This window comes from Somniosus microcephalus, chromosome 4, assembly GCF_052327205.1.
Source record: "Somniosus microcephalus isolate GS21.2 chromosome 4, FLI_Smic_1.0, whole genome shotgun sequence".
NCBI lineage: Eukaryota > Metazoa > Chordata > Chondrichthyes > Squaliformes > Somniosidae > Somniosus > Somniosus microcephalus.
In genome coordinates this window covers 283761496-283782162 of record NC_140990.1, presented here as the reverse complement: position 1 = coordinate 283782162, position 20667 = coordinate 283761496, and the positions used below count along the sequence as shown (strand labels likewise).

At 47.6% G+C, this 20667-nt stretch overlaps 1 protein-coding gene across 2 annotated transcripts in view; it reads left to right on the top strand.

Annotated features, from left to right (window-relative positions):
- The window catches only part of dpp10 (dipeptidyl-peptidase 10 (non-functional)), a 1285183-nt gene that overhangs the window by 1198979 nt on the left and 65537 nt on the right, over positions 1-20667 (top strand). For both annotated transcript variants that reach the window (XM_085986567.1, XM_085986568.1), the window contains 3 exons: positions 6271-6362; positions 11623-11670; positions 20093-20214. In XM_085986567.1, the coding sequence (XP_085842693.1) occupies positions 6271-6362; positions 11623-11670; positions 20093-20214 (262 nt within the window). The remainder of the gene's footprint in view (positions 1-6270; positions 6363-11622; positions 11671-20092; positions 20215-20667) is intronic.

The window sequence follows — 20667 nt, the reverse complement described above, 5'->3', positions numbered from 1 at the left end:
CTCTGTAACCCAAACATTACTGCTAAGCCCTCTTTCTCTAACTGGGAATAGATTTTTTCTGCCGGTGTCAGAGTTTGAGACATAAACCCTATTGGTCTTTCTGTTCCATCTTCCAAGCTGTGTGAAAGAACCGCCCCCACCCTGTAAGGTGAAGCATCACAAGAGAGAATGATGTTTTTCTCTGCATTGTAGTGAACCAGCACATCCGAGGACAGCATCAGTTTCTTGGACTGTTCAAATGAAACCCTCTGTTCCTCTTCCCACTGCCACTGTGTCTCCTTACACAGAAGTTTGTGAAGCGGTGCTAACACTGTTGCCAAGTTTGGTAAAAATCTGTTATGATAGTTTAGCAGTCTCAGGTAAGTTTTTAACTCAGTCACATTGGTAGGAGCTGGGGCCTCCTGCAGTGCTTGTACCTTCTCCTTGATTGGATGGAGCCCGGTGGCATCCACTCTGTGTCCCAGGAACACTGCCTCATTCCCCAGGAAAGTGCACTTACTCCTCTTGAGCCATAACCCAGCTTTATCCAATCTTTGTAGTACCTCTCTCAGAGTGCTCAGATGCTCCTGGTCGGTTCTTCCCGTCACCAGAATGTCATCCAGATAGATTGAAATGTGGGATCCCTTGCAGTACACCCTCGATAGTCCCCTGGAAAATAGCTGTTCTAGATGAGACACCGAATGGTAAGCGGTTATAGGTAAACAAACCCTTGTGTGTATTTATGGTTACATACTTCTTGGATTCCTCATCTAGTGTAATCTGCAAGTATGCATGACTCATATCCAGCTTCGTGAATTTCTTCCCTCCAGCCAGGTTTGCAAAGAGATCCTCTGTTTTGGGAATAGGATACTGTTCTAGTTTAGACACCCTATTTACTGTCAATTTATAATCTCCACAGAGTCTTACCGAATTGTCCGGTTTTAAAACAGGTACAATGGGAGCTGCCCATTCTGAACATTTCACGGGTTCCAGTATGTTGTCTCTCAAAAGACGATCAAGCTCCACCTCTACCTTCAGTTTCATGGCATACGGCACAGGTCGTTGTTTAAAAAACCTTGGCAGTGCCTCGTCTACATAAATCTTAGCTGGGGGGCCATTAAATGTGCCAAGCTCTTCCTTGAACACGTTCTCATGTTCAATCAACACTTCTTGCAAAGACAACTGTTTGCCTCCCTCTATTTGATTTATTGCTCCCCAATCTAATTTAAGTTCTTGTATCCAGCCCCGACCTAACAAGTTTGGTCTGGAACCCGATACTACAACTACAGGTAGCTGTTCCACGGTGTCCCTGTGTTGCACAGTTACAGTAGCTGTACCCAATGTCGCCACTCATTCACCGGTATATGTTTTAAGCTGCATAGAGCAAGACTTTAACTCTGGAACTTTTGCACGGTTCCACAATTTTGAGTACTCCACCCTGTTCATTATGGTCACCCCGCATCCTGTATCCACTTCAAAGTTGACCTTAGAGCCATTTACTGTCAGTTGCAAAGTGATAGGATCCACTTTTGGAATGTTCTCTACCATACTATGCATTATGAACATGTCGTCTTCTTTCTCAGCTTCTCCGCTGATGTGATGTGCTCCGTTTTTTCACTTCTCTTCCTAGGTTTTGCTTTCCTCCTCCTTTTGGTTTGTATTCCTTCACGATTGCTTTTGCCCTGCATGCACGTTTTATATGTCCTTTTTTCCCACACTTGTGGCACTTTTCCTCCAGAAACCTGCATTCCCTCGCCAGGTGATCACCATTGCATCTATAACATGCCTTTACATGCTCACGTTGTGGTTTCTGATGCATGTTTAACTTGCGCACAATAACCTGGCCTGCAACTTGCTTTGTAGTAGCCCAGTCTGAACCTTGTATTTTTTTTACATCCCGGTTCGCTGTCTCTATGGCTTGAGCAAGTCCCAATGCTTTTTCATACGTAAGCCCAGTCTCGGACAATAATCTCCGCTGCATTCGATCATCCATTATCCTGCAAACTAGCCTATCTCTCAGCATGTCTTTCAGGTTGTTGCCGTAATTGCAATCGTGTGCCAATTTTCACAACACCGCTACATAATCCAAAACAGTCTCTCCCGGTTTTCTGTTCTGTGAATTAAATTTGAAACGCTGTACAATCTCACTCGGTCTGGGATTGAAATGGTCCTTTAGCAAGTCCACTAAGTCAGCAAATGATCTGTCTCCAGGCTTTGTAGGACTGCATAAGTTTCTCATTAAACTATATGTCTGACTTCCCACGGAAGTGAGCAAAATAGCTCTCCTTTTTCCGACATCATTTATATTATTTGCTTCAAAGAAATGCATCAGCAACTCGCAGTACTCATCCCAGGTCTGCGTCTGAACATCAAAAGCAGAGATCTTTCCTACCGTAGCAGCCATGATCCTCTATTCAGTGCTCTTTTTTGTTTCTTCTTCAAGATGTGATCTGTTTATCCTCGTCGCCAATATGTGATACCCGAGTGGTAAGGTCAGAAACTGAGAGAAGCGCGATATTAGGAACAAAACCCAACTGTTTATTTACCCGGTGTAGCAGAGAAACATCTCTTACAGGCTGCAAGCAAAGCACACAATTCTTACTGCATGATGGCAAGATGGAGGATTCACCTCTGAGTTATACCCATAATGCAATGCCACATTACCATATAAACTGGTGTACCAGGACATTGAATACATGACCCATTACCTTAAAAACTGGTGAATGTGAACCTTTAATATTTGGCTCCAGCTGGTGGATAACTTAAACATTACATCCCAGATTACTATAGTATCATAAGGTTTAGGTTAACTATGGAAAAGGACAGGGAGCAATCTAGAGTTAAAATACTTAATTGGAGGAGGGCCAATTTCAGTGGGTTGAGAATGGATCTGGCCTGGATAAATTGGAATTAAAGGTTGGCAGGCAAAACTATAATCGAACAATGGGCTGCCTTTAAAGAGGAGATGGCTTGGGTACAATCAAGGTACATTCCCACAGGGGGGAGAAGTAGGGCAACCAAAGCCAATGTTCCCTGGATGACGAAAGAGATAGAGAGTAACATGAAGCAGAAAAAAGGGGCATATGACAGATGTCAGGTTGCGAATTAAAGTGAGAACCAGGCTGAATATAGAAAGTTCAGAGGGGAAGTGAAAAAGGAAATAAGAGGGGCTAAGAGAGAGTATGAGAATAGACTGGCAGCTAACATAAAAGGGAATCCAAAAGTTTTCCATAGGCATTTAAAAAGCAAATGGGTAGTAAGAGGAGGGGTGGGGCCAATTCGGGACCAAAAAGGAAACTTATGCATGGAGGCAGAGGGAATGGCTGAGGTACTAAATAAATACTTTGCATCTGTCTTTACCAAGGAAGAAGATGCTGCCAAAGTTATAGTGAAAGAGGAGGTAGTTGAGATATTGGATGGGCTAAAATTGATAAAGAGGAGGTACTACAAAGGTTGGCTGTACTTAAAGTAGATAAGTCACCAGAACTGGATGGGATGCATCCTAGGATGCTGAGGGAAGTAAGGGTGGAAATTGCGGAAGTACTGGCCATAATCTTCCAATCCTCCTTAGATACAGGGGTGGTGCCAGAGGACTAGAGAATTGCAAATGTTACGCCCTTGTTCAAAAAAGGGCATGAGGATAAACCCAGCAACTACAGGCCAGTTAGCTTAACGTCGGTGGTGGGGAAACTTTTAGAAATGATAATCCGGGACAAAGTTAACAGTCACTTGGACAAGTGTGGATTAATTAAGGGAAGCCAGCACAGATTTGTTGAAGGCAAATTGTGTTTAACTAAATTGATTGAATTTTTTGATGAGATAACAGGGGGTTGATGTGGCGTATATGGACTTCTAAAAGGTGTTTAATAAAGTGTCGCATAATAGGCTTGCCAGAAAAGTTGAAGCCCATGGAATAAAATGGACAGTGGCAGCATGGATGCAAAATTGGCTAAGTGACAGGAAACAGAGAGTAGTGGTGAACGGTTATTTTTCAGACTGGAGGAAGATATACAGTGGTGTTCCTCAGGGGTCGGTACTAAGACCATTGCTATTCTTCATATATATTAATGACTTGGACTTGGGTGTACAGGGCACTATTTCAAAATTTGCAGATGACAGAAAACTTGGAAGTATAGTGAACAGTGAGGAAGATAGGGATAGACTTCAAGAAGACAGACAGGCTGGTGGAATGAGCGGACACATGGCAGATGAAATTTAATGCAGAAAAGTACGAAGAGTTACATTTTGGTAGAAAGAATGAGGAGAGGCAATATGAACTAAAGGGTACAATTCTAAAGGGGATGCAGGAACAGAGAGACCTGGGGATATATTTGCACAAATCATTGAAGGTGGCAGGGCAGGTTGAGAAAGTGGTTAAAAAAGCATACAGGATACTGGTCTTTATAAATAGAGGCATAGAGTACAAAAGCAAGGAAGTTATGATGAACCTTTATAAAACACTGGTTCAGCCTCAACTGGAGTATTGTGTCCAATTCTGGGCACCACACTTTAGGAAGGATGTGAGGCTTTAGAGAGGGTGCAGAAAAGATTTACAAGAATTGATCCAGGGATGAGGGACTTCAGTTACATGGATAGACTGGAGAAGCTGGGGTTGTTCTCCTTAGAGCAGGGAATTCCCCCCCCCCCCTTTCCTTTTGTTTCTCTCTCACACCTGGCAGCTATCTTTTGCCCTGCCAGTACACTTTACACCTAATCACAGCCTATTACCATCTCGTCTAGCTTCTAATCTCTTTTACTTCTTTTGGTTCTTTTATTCTTTTGTCCGATCGCAGCCCTGCCTTCGATCTAGTTCCTTTTCTCTCCAGTTTTGAAGAAGGGTCAAATCCGAAACGTCAACTCAAATTTCTCTCCACGGATGTTGCCTGACTTGCTGAGTTTTTCCAGCATTTTCTGTTGTTATTTCGGATTTCCAACATCTGCAGTATTTTGCTATCGTACTAGAATAAGAGGAGATTTGATAGAGGTGTTCAAAATCATGAGGGGTCTAGACAGATAGAGAGAAACTGTTCCCATTGGCGGAAGGGTCGAGAACTAGAGGACACAGATTTAAGGTGATTGGCAGAAGATCCAAAGGCAACATGAGGAAAAACTTTTTTAAGCAGCAAGTGGTTATGATCTGGAATGCATTGCCTGAAAAGGTGGTGGAGGCAAATTCAATCGTGGCTTTCAAAACGGAATTGGATAAGTACCTGAAGGAAAAAATTTGCAGGGCTACGGGGAAAGGGCGGGGGAGTGGGACTAGCTGAAGTGCTCTTGCAGAGAGCCAGCATGGGCTCGATGGGCTGAATGGCCTCCTTCTGTGCTGTAACCATGCTGTGATTCTATGGTAATCAGAATACAAAATAAAATGAACTAAATGTAATGGCCTAGAAATTGGGTTGTGGGTTCGCCAGGGCTGTAGCGCCAGAAATTTTGCACCAGCGTTAATGCGGCAGCGCCCGACGAAAATTCGGTTGCGCCGGGCCCAGACGGCGGCGGGCGCTAAAGGAGGGTTTTAGCGCCTCAAAACGGGCGTTCAATTGGGTTTTCCGGCGCTAATCCCCCGCTGCGGCACCCGATGCGGTGCGGCAGGCTGGGGAACTGCAGGCCTCCTCCTTCTGTTAAGGAGGAGCTGCCTGCAGCCGACAACTGACCGGCGGATTCCCCCGACATCTGAGCCCGGCACCTCGGGGAAGTGCCGGGCTCGCAGCACACACACATCAGGGCCGCGGGGGGGGTGATGCAGGAGTCCGGGAAGGGAGGTGCCAGGAACGCGGCCGGCCGCCGCTCCACCTTTATGCGCCGGCGCAAAGGCGTGTAAGAACCCTTTCCACAATCGTTGGTTGCGCCTGCCACGGGCGAGACGGGCGCAACTGAATTTGGGCTTGGGGCCGGGTTACCACGGCAACCGGGACGCTGCACACACCGATGACGTCATCGGTGCCGGCGCAGCGCTACCGGCTAACGCCGATGGTAAGGCCCAAGTCAGTTTCAGAAACGGCTATAATTCCAGCGCAATGCCCTCCAGCGCCGCTAATTGGGCGCTAACCCCACTCAATTTCTAGGCCAATGTGTTTATGTTATCCTTAGCATTATTAGGGGACAGAATATTGTGAAGCAGTCATCCAATTTGGTAGAGCGATTCATTTCACAATTAAAGTTTGTTTTCCTTTCAATTCTATAGTGTCTAAGGCGGCAGTGATTAGCCTGCTATACTGATGTATCTGAGGTTTGGTGCCCTCTATGAAGCATGGTCTTTGCATTATTAATGTCTCCATTTGAAATTTGCAGCCTAAAAGTGAACTGAGCAGCGTGCGACACCTGACATCCGGAAACTGGGAAGTCACCCGAATCCTCGGCTATGATGAAGTCCATCAAAAGATGTGAGTCCATTCTGCACTGTCAAAGTTTACTCTCTTTGAATGATGACACCAGTTATAATAAAGAAACAATTACAAATGCGTCAGCCGTGTCATCTTCATTTTAATAGTAAGATGAAATAAGCCAACTATGTATTCCTTAAATAATGTTCTTTTCCACGTTGAATTTTCACCAAGCTAAATGCAGCATTGATAAAAGCCTCATTATATTGTAAGAGTTCTGAACTATTTCAGAATAAAGTTGTCCTTTATGCGATTATTTGCACAATATTCAGCTGTAAGTACTGGGATTACCTTTCTACTGAATAGTCACGTGGCCTCTGTCCTTTACATTCTATTTAATCATTTTGTTAGACGAGTTTGAATTTTTAGACCATTTTAACATCACAGTCTTATCCATAAAGGATATGTTCTCCCCTTCAGTTCTGAACAAAGTGGTTAGTGATAAGACAGTCCTGTTAACATTTAAACAACCTCCCTGAAAGACTATTAAAATGTTAGTTGTGGGAACCTAGCCTATTCTCAGTCTCTTCAATCAATCCCATCCATGCTTGTGGGATTTTCAAGATGGAGCCAAATCTTTCTGGATGTTGCATAAAGTAATGGAATGTATTAAAGTGCTCTTCATCCTGATATTACATCCTCTTGAATTACAAGCCTAGAAATTGCAGGGGAGGCTGTTTTAGAGCAGATCTGTGATAGGGCAGAACTTCTGCCTCACACCCATGCATACACCCCTGACCCTTTCCAGGGGGTCTTAATGTATTGCAGGCGAGAACCTGCACCATATTCAACACAACAACAACTTGTATTTATATAGCGCCTTTAACATAGTAAAACGCCCCAAGGCGCTGCACAGGAGTATTCTAAGACAAAAAATTTGACACCGATCCACATAAGGATAAATTAGGGCAGGTGACCGAAAGCTGGTCAAAGAGGTCAGATTTAAGGAGCATCTTAAAGGAGGAAAGAGAGGTAGCGAGGCGGAGAGGTTTAGGCAGGGAATTCCAGAGCTTAGGGCCTAGGCAACAGAAAGCACGGCCACCAAAGGTTGACCAATTATAATCAGGGATGCTCAGGAGGGCAGAATTAGAGGAGTGCAGATATCTCGGGGGGTTGTGGAGCTGAAGGAGATTACAGAGATAGGAAGCGGTGAGGCCATGGAGGGAATTTGAAAACAAGGATGAAAATTTTGAAATTGAAGCGCTGCTTAACCGGGAGCCAATGTAGGTCAGCGAGCACAGGGGTGATGGGCGAACGGGACTTGGTGCGGGTTAGGACATGGGCAGCCGAGTTTTGGATGACCTCAAGTTTACATAGGGTGGAATGTGGGAGGCCAGCCAGGAATGCATTGGAATAGTCAAGTCTAGAGGTAACAAAGGCATGGATGAGGGTTTCAGCAGCGGATGAGCTGAGGCAAGGGCAGAGACTGGCGATGTTACGGAGGTGGAAGTAGGCAGTCTTTGTTATGCTGCGGATATGTGGTCAGAAGCTCATTTCAGGGTCAAATATGACACCAAGGTTGCAAACAGTGGGGTCCAGCCTCAGACCGATGTTAGGGAATGAGATGGAGTCAGTGGCTAGGGAACGGAGTTTGTGGCAGGGACCAAAAACAAAGGCTTCGGTCTTCCCAATATTTAATTGGAGAAAATGTTTGCTCATCCAGAACTGTACGTCCGTCAAGCAGTCTGACAATTTAGACACGAGGAAGGTTCGAGAGAAGAAGTAGTGAGGTAGAGCTGGGTGTCGTCAGCGTACATGTGGAAACTGATGCTGTGCTTTCGGATGATGTCACCAAGGGGTAACATGCAGATGAGAAATAGGAGGGGGGCCAAGGATAGATCCTTGGGGGACACCAGAGGTAATGGTGCGGGAGCGGGAAGAGAAGCCGTTGCAGGTGATTTTCTGGTTACGATTAGATAGATAAGAATGGAACCAGGCGAGTGTAGTCCCACCCAGCTGGAGGATGGTGGAGAGGCGTTGGAGAAGGATGGAGTGGTCAACCGTGTCAAAGGTTGCAGCCAAGTCAAGAAGGACGAGGAGGGATAGTTTACCTTTGTCACAGCCACAAAGGATGTCATTTGTGACTTTGATGAGAGCCATTTCAGTACTGTGGCAAGGGCGGAAACCTGATTGGAGGGATTCAAACATAGAAATGCAGAAAAGATGGGCACGGATTTGGGAGGCGACAACACGTTCAAGGACTTTGGAGAGGAAAGGAAGGTTGGAGGTGGGGCGGTAGTTTGCAAGGACGGAGGGATCAAGGTTTGTTTTTTTGAGAGGGGTGATGATGGCAGATTTGAGGGAGAGAGAGAACCGTTAACAATATCAGCTAACATGGGAGCCAGAAAAGGAAGTTGGGTGGTCAGCAGTTTGGTGGGAATAGGGTCGAGGGAGCAGGAGGTGGGTCTCATAGACAAAATGAGCAAACACAAATGAAGAATCTGCCTCAGTTTGGTGCGGGGTAGCGGGGGATGGGGACGATTTCACTGCAGTAGCTTGTGGGCCTGCCTTATTAACCAAAGATTCTTAAAAAGTTTAAAACTGGCCAGGTTTTGAATTAGCTGCTTTCTCTATGGTAATCATTTGGTCCTGGCAAGCAAATACAGCTGCTTTATGCAGGTATTCATTGTGGTGGTGTTAAATGAGGCAGGAGTTTTGGCAGAGAAATCATTCGACATGTCCTGCCTCTTAGTGCTGCCCCGTGGAGAGGGATTGAGACAAATAGTGCCTGCCCTCGATTCTGGCAAAAATTTCAATCCAGATCAAAGGGGCAGAGACCTGTGTAACCGAGTCCTACTCCAAATTTCATCTCCACCCAACCCAGATTAAGTGAATTTGGCACCCTAAAAGGTAGGAAGTTTGGGGTCCTATAACTACATTGATTAATGTAGATTGTAAGCACTGTGATTTAAGTAGGTACATGTTTACTGACCACTTGATTGGTAAACAATATTGCAAGTTTAGCATTATTTTTAATAGCGAGAAATTAAGGTATTTATTGCTTTTTAATATATATATCCTCTCTCATTGTGTATTGAAATGTAAATATAAATTACAGATTAGTGTAGTGCGCAATAAAAGCCAATATCATTATGATTAAATGTTATAAATTCAAAATCTGATCTTCACGTTAACTTCCGCTGTTCATTTTGTAGTCCTCAATCTAATGCAAATTCAAAGTCAAACATATGACCATAGGCGTGTTGACGCATATTAGCAGCTTATTTTTGATCTTGATTTTTATGTTAAGCAAAGTTTAGAAAATCTAGTAATAAGCAATCAAATAGTTCTGATAAAAATGAAAAAAATGAATCGTGGGTGAAACAAATCTGAAAGAAAAGTAGTAAATATCTGAGATATATCACAGGTTCCCCTGCATTTTTTATAATAGAGATATATCACAGGTTCCCCTGCATTTTTATATCAGCGATATATCACAGGTTCCCCTGCATTTTTCATATCAGAGATATATCACAGGTTCCCCAATACCTTCTAACTAACAGAAAATAAGAAGTACAATGCAGTGTCACAGTGCATTGTAGCTGGCTTCAAATTTCCCCATCACCTCCATCACTGCTGTTATGTGATAGGCTCACAAGGAGCAGTGCTGCCAAGTTTTCCCAGAGTTGAGCTGCTTTGCCTCAGCTCCCTGTAACTGCCAACCAACCAATCCAAAATCCATCAAGAGGCTAACTGTGTTGGGACTGAAACCCGTGAACACTGGTCAGATGGCCAGAAACTGACTGATTGCCCAGTTGGAGTGACACAAGTTCAGGTCCTCTACTTTGCTGAACTTCTGATCCCACCAGTGAGCCATGAGTAGCTACTAGTGTTTCCCCAAAGAGGGAAGGAAATGTGGAGGAGTGGTTGCGCAGCTGGCAGCCAGCATTGGCAGGGACTGGGACCAGGTCACCAGACTGCCCGTTCTGTCACAGCGGGTGCATGGTCCAGTGAAGATCTTGTTTAAAAAGTGAGGTGCACTGTTGGAGGTGTTGTTTTTCAGTTGTGACGTTAAACTGAGGTTCCATCTACCCACTCAGGTGAGCATAAAAGAATGCATGGGGCTATTCAAAGAAAAGCAGGGGAGTTCTTCCGGTATCCTGACCAACATTTATCCTTCAACCAGCACCATTAAAACTGTTTAATTGCTCATGTTGTTTATGGGACCTTGCAGTATGCAAATTGACAGCCATGTTTCCTTACATTACAGACGACATTTCAAAAGTAATTCATTTATTGAGATGCGCCTTGGGATGTCCTGAGGTCATGAAAACCACTATATAAATGCAACTGCTTTCTTTCTTTATAAGATGTAAAATATGTAACTTAGCAAGACATAATGGCCCAAAATTTGCAGTCGAAGGCTTGGGCCAAGTTAAAAAATCTACGCAAAAAATCTACGAATTTACCTGGTGGTCCGGGAGGTATGGAGACTCGCAGTCCTGGGCCTCTCCGGGTATCCGCGAGTAGAAGCCCACGTATCCCAGGGGCGCATGTGGTTCGCAAGCAACCCAGGATCACGTGGGCCAGCCCAACCAATGAAAGAAGGGGAATCCCCAGTCATACTTATGGGGATTTCGTATGTACGGAACTCCCATAAATATGAATGGGGATCACTTAAAAAATACACGAACACATGAAATAAATACAAATAAAAATTACATATTTAAAATTAATTAAAATGCCATTTAATTAAATATTTTAAACAAAAATTTAATTTTTGGGGGAAAAAATTATATGTTTTAGCAGGGCTAAAAATAAACTTACCTTATTGGACAGGGTTTTTAATGTATAACTGGGTGATAAAATGTTATTTTTCTGTTTTTTAAAACTCTTACGCCTGGTAAAAGCAGGCCTTACGTCTGCTTTTACCAAGTGTAAGAATTTCAAGGGCATTCGCCGGGCAGAAGTTGGATAAATAGCCCAACTCTCCGCCCGTGGAGGCCCTTTTCCCGGGGATGCGGATGATCTGTCGCAAGTTCCGGGTTTTCGCATTTGCCTAGACCCGGAACCTGCGCAGCCCTTACGGGCACGTGCGCACCTCGTATGTACCCATAGGGGTCACAAAATACAGTCCATTGGTTCAAATAATTTTAACTTGGCCCACTATAGGCAACTCAAAATATAATTGTTTGCCACAAATTATTATTACATTTAACCAACTCTACACGTAACTGTTCAAAAATTCTAGTTCCCATAAAAATGATTTTTAATATAAGAATGCCACCTAATGGTTTGCTGATCTAATCTCATTTACTAGATATTTTCTCAGTACAGAAGATTCCCCAAGAGGAAGACACTTGTACAGGTAAGCAGAATCAGGTCAAAACATACCTGTTTAAAAATAAAATTGTTCCCAAACTCTGATCTATGATTAATTGAGTACAAACGGTTTTCAGTTACAACTGGAGCAAAAAGCCTGTGCGCTCATTGAGTTTCCCAGTGAAATGCAGGCTTTGCCTGGGCCCCAATTCTAATCCATGTGCAGTTGTCCTTATCGGATTCACCTCATTCATTTTTGTAGTGGGACATACACGATTAGCAATTTTGATCTATCCAGCATTGATCAGAATTGAGCCCATGGCATTTCACTGCATGCTCATGTATACATCAAAACAGACACACAAAAATGCCAGTGGCTCATGTGAAAGTTAACTATATTTATTTCATTATCACAATTAGCATTAAAAGTTGAAGAGTAATTTTGATAGGAAAAAATGTGTTCTTTTTCATCACTGATATTTCCCAAATAGACAAATTCAAGTTAAAAATAGTACTTGCATGCTGCCCTGAGCGTGTTGTTGTAAAGTTGGATTAATTGGTAAGGTGGCCTGAAATTGCACCTCACAAATACAATAAAATAAATAAAATAGCCAAGAGAATTTTGAATTGGGGAAGAGAGATGTTTTTCTGCAGGGAGATGTTATAATAAATTAGCAATGTGAAACAATACAGCTTTGTGTTGCATATTCCTATGAATAATCTTCTATCTATATATATGAAACAGTATGTCTCTCTGTCTGTCTGTCTGTCCGGCTATACAATCCAAAGTTATAGAGCATACCTACGCATATGTTATATCAAAAGAAAGCTCATCATTAGGGGACTCTTGTAGGCATATTTACTTTTTGGTCGGACAAAAATTGTGCCGATAGTATCCAAAAAACGTTCAAAATTCCGCTCATTATCCGCTCATTAGCATCGAGTGGGGGCGGGTTCATTGTGTGTGCGGGCGGGCCATCCTAGAGTTGAGTGACGTGATGATTGACCAATCCTACAGTTCAGTGACCTGACGGTTGAGCAATCGGTGCATGTGTGGGCGGGCCTTATCATTCTGAACTGAGGTGTCAGCCATCTTGATTAGTAAGTTTATTTTTTTTCCCCCACTTTCTGTGTGTTTCTTTTCAAATCTAGATTTCCAGCAAAAAAAAAGTTGCTTTTAAAACACAAATTGTTTTTTTAACGAAGTTAATTAATTTGTAAATCTTTCCTCTAACCTCTATAATTTTCCTACTTTTCACCATTTTTGCAGGCCTGGAAGGCCTGGGCCTCTGTTGCCCAGGCACGCCCGAGCTAGGCACTGCCCCTCCCGCTGGGCCCACCCCGCGATTGCCACCATCTTTGTAAAGGCTGGCGGCGCGGGACTGGGCCGAGCGTAGCCGTCGCCGCCATTTTGGTAAAGGCTGGTGGGGCGGGAGGGAGCCTAGCGGGAGGTCAGTTGCGGTCACCGCGGGGCTCAGGCTCAGCTGATCGGGCGCTCATCAGGGGTCGGCCCGCAACACATCGACCGGAGGAGCGGCAGCTCTCTCTCTCCTTCCCCGCCGCGGCTCGGGCGGGGGGCCGGGGCTCGGGAGGGCGGGGCTCGGGAGGCCGGTGCTTGGGAGAGCGGGAAGGGGGGGGAAGGGTTACCCTGGCAACCGCGCCCGGCCCCTCTCTCACAGCCTCAAGCCGGCTCACGCCCGTTCCCGCAGCTTCGCTCCAGCGCAGGCCCCAGCCGCAATCGGCGGTCTTGAAGCTGGGGCTCGGGAGGACATGGGGCGGGGCTCGGGCTGACCGGGGCGCTGCGCTCGGCTGGGCCATGTCAGTGCGTGGGACGGCACGGAGCTCCACGGAGCCATTGCCGGCAGAGGGAAGCGGGTCTGTTGGCTCCCCCCCTCCCTTTCTCCCCCCCCTCCCTTTCTCCCCCCCCCTCCCTTTCTCCCTTACCCCCTCCCCCCTTCCCTTCCCCACCCTTCCCCTACACCCTTCCCACCCCCCCTTTCCCCCCCTTCCCCCGCCCACACCCCCCTCCCCTCCCCCCTACCCCCACCCCCCCTTCCCCCCCTCCAGCCACCCTCCCCCTCCACCCCCTTCCCCTCCCGCTCCCCCTCCAGCCCCTCCCCTCCCCCCCGCCCCCTCCCACTCCCCCCCTCCCCCTCTCCCCCATCCCCCTCCCCCTCTGCCCCCCTCCCCCTCACCCCCTCCCCCAGTCGCTCTCTCTCTTACCCCCCAGTCGCTCTCTCTCTCACCCCCACTCGCTCTCTCTCTTCCCCCCCGTCGCTCTTTCTCTTCCCCCCAGTCACTCTCTCTCTTCCCCCCAGTCGCTCACTCTCTTCCCCCCAGTCGCTCACTGTCTTCCCCCCAGTCACTCACTCTCTTCCCCCCGTCACTCACTCTCTTCCCCCCAGTCACTCACTCTCTTCCCCCAGTCACTCACTCTCTTCCCCCCCAGTCGCTCTCTCTTCCCCCCCCAGTCGCTCTCTCTTCCCCCCCCAGTCGCTCTCTTCCCCCCAGTTGCTCTCTCTCTTCCCCCCAGTCGCTCTCTCTCTTCCCCCCAGTCGCCCTCTCTCTTCCCCCCCAGTCGCGCTCTCTCTCTCTTCCAACAACAACATGCCTTCAAAAAAGCCTCAGCACCGCCGGGCACTCCAGCTAGTATCTATATATATAAATCGGTACTTCTGTCATTCTGTCTATCTGTCTGTCATCGCGTGTGCGTTGCGGGTATGCACTCGAAAGTTACAGGGCGTACCTACGCGCGCGTTACCTCCAAAGAAAGCTTACGCTTCCGAGACGGTTTTAAGCGTATTTACGCTTCGGCCGGGCTAAAATTGTGCCCGCGGTATCCCAAAAACCTTCAACATTCTGCTCATTAGCATCTCATTATCCGCTCATTAGCGACAGAGTGACCTCGAGCTCAACCAATCGTACGCCGGGTTGCTGGCGTGTGCCGCCGGGCCAATCGGTGCGCGTGTGGCCGGGCTTTATCGTTCTGAACCGAGGTGAGTCGCCGCCATCTTGATTCCAAACTTTTCCTTTCTTTTTCCCGCTTTCTGCGTCTTAAAAAAAAACTTTGCTTTTAAAACACATATTGTTTTTTAAAAAAATGATTTAGAAAGTAATTAACTTATCTAATCTCATTAATTTTCCTACCTTTCCCCGTTTTTCCAGGTAGGCCTAGAAGCCTCGGCGTCTCCTCCGCACCCACGCCCGAGCTAGGCACCTCCCGGCCCCACTCGAAGGCTGGAGGGCGGAGTCTCAGCCCAGCGCCGCTAGGGTGCGCGCGCAGCAGGAGCTGAGACGTCTCTCTCTGCCTGGGCTTGCTGAGCGTCCAGCGTTACCCTGGCAACGGGCGCAATCGGCGGTCTTCACCTCGGGGGGAGGGGGGGCGGCCGCGACCCTCGGGGGGGGGCCGCGCGCGCAGCAGGAGCAGCTGAGACGCGGCGTCTCTCTCTCTCTGGCTTGGTCAGCGTCACGGTTGCCCTGGCAACCGGGCCCGCCGGCCGAGAGAGACGCTGCGTCTCAGCTCCTGCTGCGCGCGCAATCGCCGGTCTTCACCTCCGGGGGAGGGGGGGCGCGGCCCTCGGGGGGGGGGGGTCGCGACCCTCGGGGGGGGCGCCCGCCGCCCTCCCTCCCCTCCCTCCCCCCCCGCCCTCCCTGCCCTCCCTCCCCCCCTCCCCTCCCCCGCCCTTCCCCCCCGCCCTCCCTCCCCCCCGCCCTCCCTTCCCCCCCTCCCTCCCTTCCTCCCCCCCGCCCTCCCTCCCCTTCCTCCCCCCCGCCCTCCCTCCCCCTCCTCCCCCCATGCCCTCCCTCCCCCTCCCCCCCGCCCTCCCTTCCCCGCCCTCCCTTCCCCTCCCTCCCCTCCCCCCCCGCCCTCCCTTCCGCTCCCCCCTGCCCTCCCTTCCCCCCTCCCTCCCTTCCTTCCCCCCTCCCCTCCCCCCGCCCTCCCTTCCCCGCCCTCCCCCTCCCTCCCTTCCCCGCCCTCCCCCTCCCCCTCCCCTCCCCCCCGCCCTCCCTCCCCCCTCCCCCTCCCCTCCCCCCCTCCCCTCCCCTCCCTCTCTTCCCCCCACCCCTCCCCTCCCTCTCTTCCCCCCAGTCGCTCTCTCTCTTCCCCCCAGTCGCTCTCTCTCTTCCCCCCAGTCGCTCTCTCTCTCTCTCTTCCAACAACAACATGCCCTCAAAAAAGCCTCGGCACCGCCGGGCACTTCAGCTAGTATATATATAAAGCGGTTGGTTTGTCTGTCTGTCTGTCTGTCCGCTATACACTCAAAAGTTATAGAGCGTACCGACACGCATGTTATATCAAAAGAAAGCTTATCATTAGGGGAGTCTAATAGGCATATTTACTTTTTGGTCAGACAAAAATTGTTCGGACAGAAGACAAAAAAGTTTAAAAAACTTACAAAAATCCGCTCATTAGCGGTTGACCAATCCTACCGCTCATTAGCGTTGAGTGACGTGATGGTTCACCAATCCTACACTTCAGTGACCTGATGGTTAACCAATCCACTGTGTGTGGGCGGGCCTAATCCTGCAGCCTCCCGAAACTTCGCCGCCATTTTTTTCGTCCCCACAGCACAGAGCGGGCGGGGGAGCGTCAGCAGCCGGCCGTAAACCGCGCCACTGGTGGCGCAGCGCCCTGCCACACCGAGAGCTCAGCTGGGGTCCATCTCAGCCCCAGAGCCCAGCCGGGCCTGAACCGCTAGGCCCCTCACATCCACCGCGGCCGGGCTCAATTTTCATAGCCCTTCCCCGGGTGCCAAAAGAGGGGGAGGGAGGGAGGGAGATCAGAGGGGAAGAGGTAGAGAGAGGGAGAGAGAGAGAGTGGACATACAGGGGCAGGGAGAGAGAGGGGGGAGAGAGAGAGGGGGCAGTGAGAGAGAGGGGCAGGGAGACAGAGGGGGAGGCAGAGAGAGAGGGTCAGGGAGGGAAAGAGTGACACAGAGCGCGGTAGCCACAGCGCCTGGCCGTAAACTGCGAGGCCCAAAATTGCCCTGGCAACGCCGGGCCCCCCCAGCTAGTATCAAATAAAACAATATTATTTTTAGCAAATATTTTATACTTTGAGCAAGCGTAACACTTTTTGGAGTAATGCAAAACCTTGTTTGTGAAGTTTAAATTTGATTTTTAAATCCAATGCAGGAATAAGCAGGGAGTTTGCTTTGTGAGTGAGAATTTGATTTACATAAGAGGCCAGCTCAGTCAGAAGATGAGTGAGTTGCCACTTATTTTACCCACAAGTAATGAAGCAAAAAGCTTGCTCTCTGAATCCCAGCTGAGAGCCAAGAGCTGGTTGGTAGAACAATTCAATAACTGCAAAACTCCACATCAGAAATAAATGGACTACTGTCTCTGATGTAAGAAGTCACACAACACCAGGTTATAGTCCAACAGCTTTATTTGAAATCACAAGCTTTCGGAGCACTGCTCCTTCATCAGGTGAAGTGGAGAAATGCATAAAGACACAGCTTATATAGTCAGAGAATAATGTCAGATGTTTACAGGTAATCTTTCCAACTGCCATTTATCACACCTTGGCAGAGAGATAATCACAGCAATCAAAGGTGTGAATGGTGTCCAAACAGGTCAGTCAGGAAAACATTACATCAAAGAACAATGAGGTGGGGTCACAAGGGGTCAAATGTTGCAGATGCTGGGGTCTGTATGAAAAACAAAAAAACAGACAAAAAACATTTTTTTTGCTGGAAATCAGAGCAGGTCCGGCCGCATCTGTGTAGAGAGAACAAGCCAATGATGACTCGAGTCTGGATGACCCTACGTCAGGTGGGGTTACATGTAGCGTGACATGAACCCAAGATCCCGGTTGAGGCCGTCCTCATGGGTACGGAACTTGGCTATCAGTTTCTGCTCGACGATTTTGCGTTGTCGTGTGTCTCGAAGGTCGCCTTGTAGAATGCTTACCCGAAGATCGGAGGCTGAATGTCCTTGACTGCTGCAGTGTTCCCCGACTGGGAGGGAACACTCCTGCCTGGCGATTGTTGCACGGTGTCCGTTCATCCGTTGTCGCAGTGTCTGCATGGTCTCGCCGATGTACCATGCTCCGGGGCATCCTTTCCTGCAACATATGAGGTAGACAACGTTGGCCGAGTCACATGAGTATGTACCATGTACCTGGTGGGTGGTGTCCTCACATGTGATGATGGTATCTGTGTTGATGATCTGGCATGTCTTGCAGAGGTTGCTGTGGCAGGGTTGTGTGGTGTCGTGGTCACTGTTCTCCTGAAAGCTGGGTAATTTGCTGCGAACAATGGTCTGTTTGAGGTTAGGCGGCTGTTTGAAGGCGAGTAGTGGAGGCGTGGGGATGGCCTTAGCGAGGTGTTCATCGTCATCGATGACATGTTGAAGGCTGCGAAGAACATGGCGTAGTTTCTCTGCTCCGGGGAAGTACTGGACGACGAAGGGTACTCTGTTGGTTGTGTCCCATGTTTGTCTTCTGAGGAGGTCTATGCGATTTTTCGCTGTGGCCCGTCGGAACTGTCGATTGACGAGTCGAGCGTCATATCCCGTTTTTACGAGGGCGTCTTTCAGCATCTGTAGGTGTCCATCGCGTTCCTCCTCGTCTGAGCAGATCCTGTGTATTCGCAGGGCTTGTCCATAGGGGATGGCTTCTTTAACGTGGTTAAGGTGGAAGCTGGAGAAGTGGAGCATTGTGAGGTTGTCCGTGGGCTTGTGGTAGCATGAAATGCTGAGGTGTCCGTCTTTGATGGAGATTTGTGTGTCCAAGAATGAAACCGATTCTGAGGAGTAGTCTATGGTGAGTTTGATGGTGGGATGGAACTTGTTGATGTTATCATGTAGTCTTTTCAATGATTCTTCGCCATGGGTCCATAGGAAGAAAATGTCGTCAATGTATCTGGTGTATAACGTTGGTTGGAGATCCTGTGCAGCGAAGAAGCCTTGCTCGAACTTGTGCATGAAGATGTTGGCATATTGGGGTGCGAATTTGGTCCCCATGGCTGTTCCGTGTGTTTGGGTAAAGAACTGGTTGTTGAAGATGAAGACATTGTGGTCAAGGGTGAAGCGGATGAGTTGTAGGATGGCATCTGGAGATTGGCTGTTGTTGGTGTTGAGTACTGAGGCTGTCGCAGCGATGCCGTCATCGTGGGGAATACTGGTGTAGAGTGCCGAGACGTCCATCGTGGCGAGGAGTGTTCCTGGTTCAACTGGTCCGTGGGTGCTGAGTTTCTGTAAGAAGTTTGTAGTGTCGCGACACTATAGTTTTTTGTCTTTTTTTGTTTTTCATACAGACCCCAGCATCTGCAACATTTGACCCCTTGTGACCCCACCTCATTGTTCTTTGATGTAATGTTTTCCTGACTGACCTGTTTGGACACCATTCACACCTTTGATTGCTGTGATTATCTCTCTGCCGAGGTGTGATAAATGGCAGTTGGAAAGATTACCTGTAAACATCTGGCATTATTCTCTGACTATATAAGCTGTGTCTTTATGCATTTCTCCACTTCACCTGACGAAGGAGCAGCGCTCCGAAAGCTTGTGATTTCAAATAAAGCTGTTGGACTATAACCTGGTGTTGTGTGACTTCTTACATTTGTCCACCCCAGTCCAACACCGGCATCTCCACACCATACTGTCTCTGACACAGCAGGTGTTGTGATGGGTAATTCTTTTAAATTGATATCAGTTTTGTAGCACAAATTCAAAGTTAATATCAAAAATTACCATTTACCTTTTACTGTGTGCCAAGGTCTTAGTTTCCTTAAACTAATAAGGCCACCAGTGCAGAACACAATATACTTAAAATTAGGAGACAGGATAAAAATATGGAGATGTTACAGATGAACAGCTTATATGGAGGAACAGAGCCAGGGAAAAGGAGGCAGATTCCCCTATCAGTACATGGCAAGCACGGTGGTCTGCACCTCTGCAGTCATCTACTTTTTCTTCCATACTCCCAGGCCACTGGAACCAGATTTTCCATGTGTTTCTCCCAGCTATTCTGCTGTAGCCATTGACACATCCTTTGGGTCTTGGATACATCTTTTATTTCTCTAGTTTCTCTCAACATTGCCTCCTTTTGTCAGACCATTATCACTTCTGTCATTTAATCATCTCCTGTCCTCCAGCTAATCACAGACGAATCTTTTTTTTCCTCCCTGCCCCCTTTTCCTTAGCTGTGTTCCTCCTTATAATCTGGAACACCTCCCGGTTCTAATGAAAGGTTATCGACCTGAAACGTTAACCCTACCTTCCTCTCTCCACAGATGCCACCTGATTTTCTGAGTGTTTCCAGCATTTTCTGTTGTTATTTCAGATTTCCAGCATCAGCAGTATTTTGCTTTTTGTTTTCGGGTAAAAATATGGTTCATTTCTCAGTGAAAACATAACGCATTTGCATTTTGGTTGCATTGGCATATCAGTAACAGCACACTGGTAGAAAATTCTCTGTTCACTGTTCTAACCTGCTTCCTTGTGCTTGTTCTGTTTAACAGCGTACACACTGTGGGATCATTTCACCGCCAGTGTCTTTCCTGCACTTTCCATAGGGATAACTGCACTTACTTCAGTGCCCACTTCAGCCCCAGTAACGACCACTTCATACTGCACTGTGAAGGTAGGCTTTGAGTCAATTGAGAGATACAATAAGTACAATTGATTAGCTGTTCTTCCATAATTAAAACTTCCTGTTGCTGTAAGTAGGGAAAGTCAGCTTTGGTTTATCCTGGGCAAGTCTATTTGCTGCAGATCAAATGTAAGCTCTCACGTGTATTGATTTAACATTTGTGTCTCGGACAATTAATAGTTGCCAATTGTCCACATTCTGTTCAAGTGATTAGCGATTCCAGACACCGATCTCTCTGCTGTGCCAGCCCCCTAAAGTCAGCTTTTTCAGAGTTGGGGGGCAACCCTGAAAAATCTCGCACACCACCACGGCACCACTGATGCTTCGGGTGAGGGAGATGTATAAGGGCTGTGTGTCTGAGATTGTTTTACATTGGTGGATCAGGGATGATGGCGAGTATTTAACTATGGCTACAAATGCAAATGTCAAGGACAAAAATCGCAA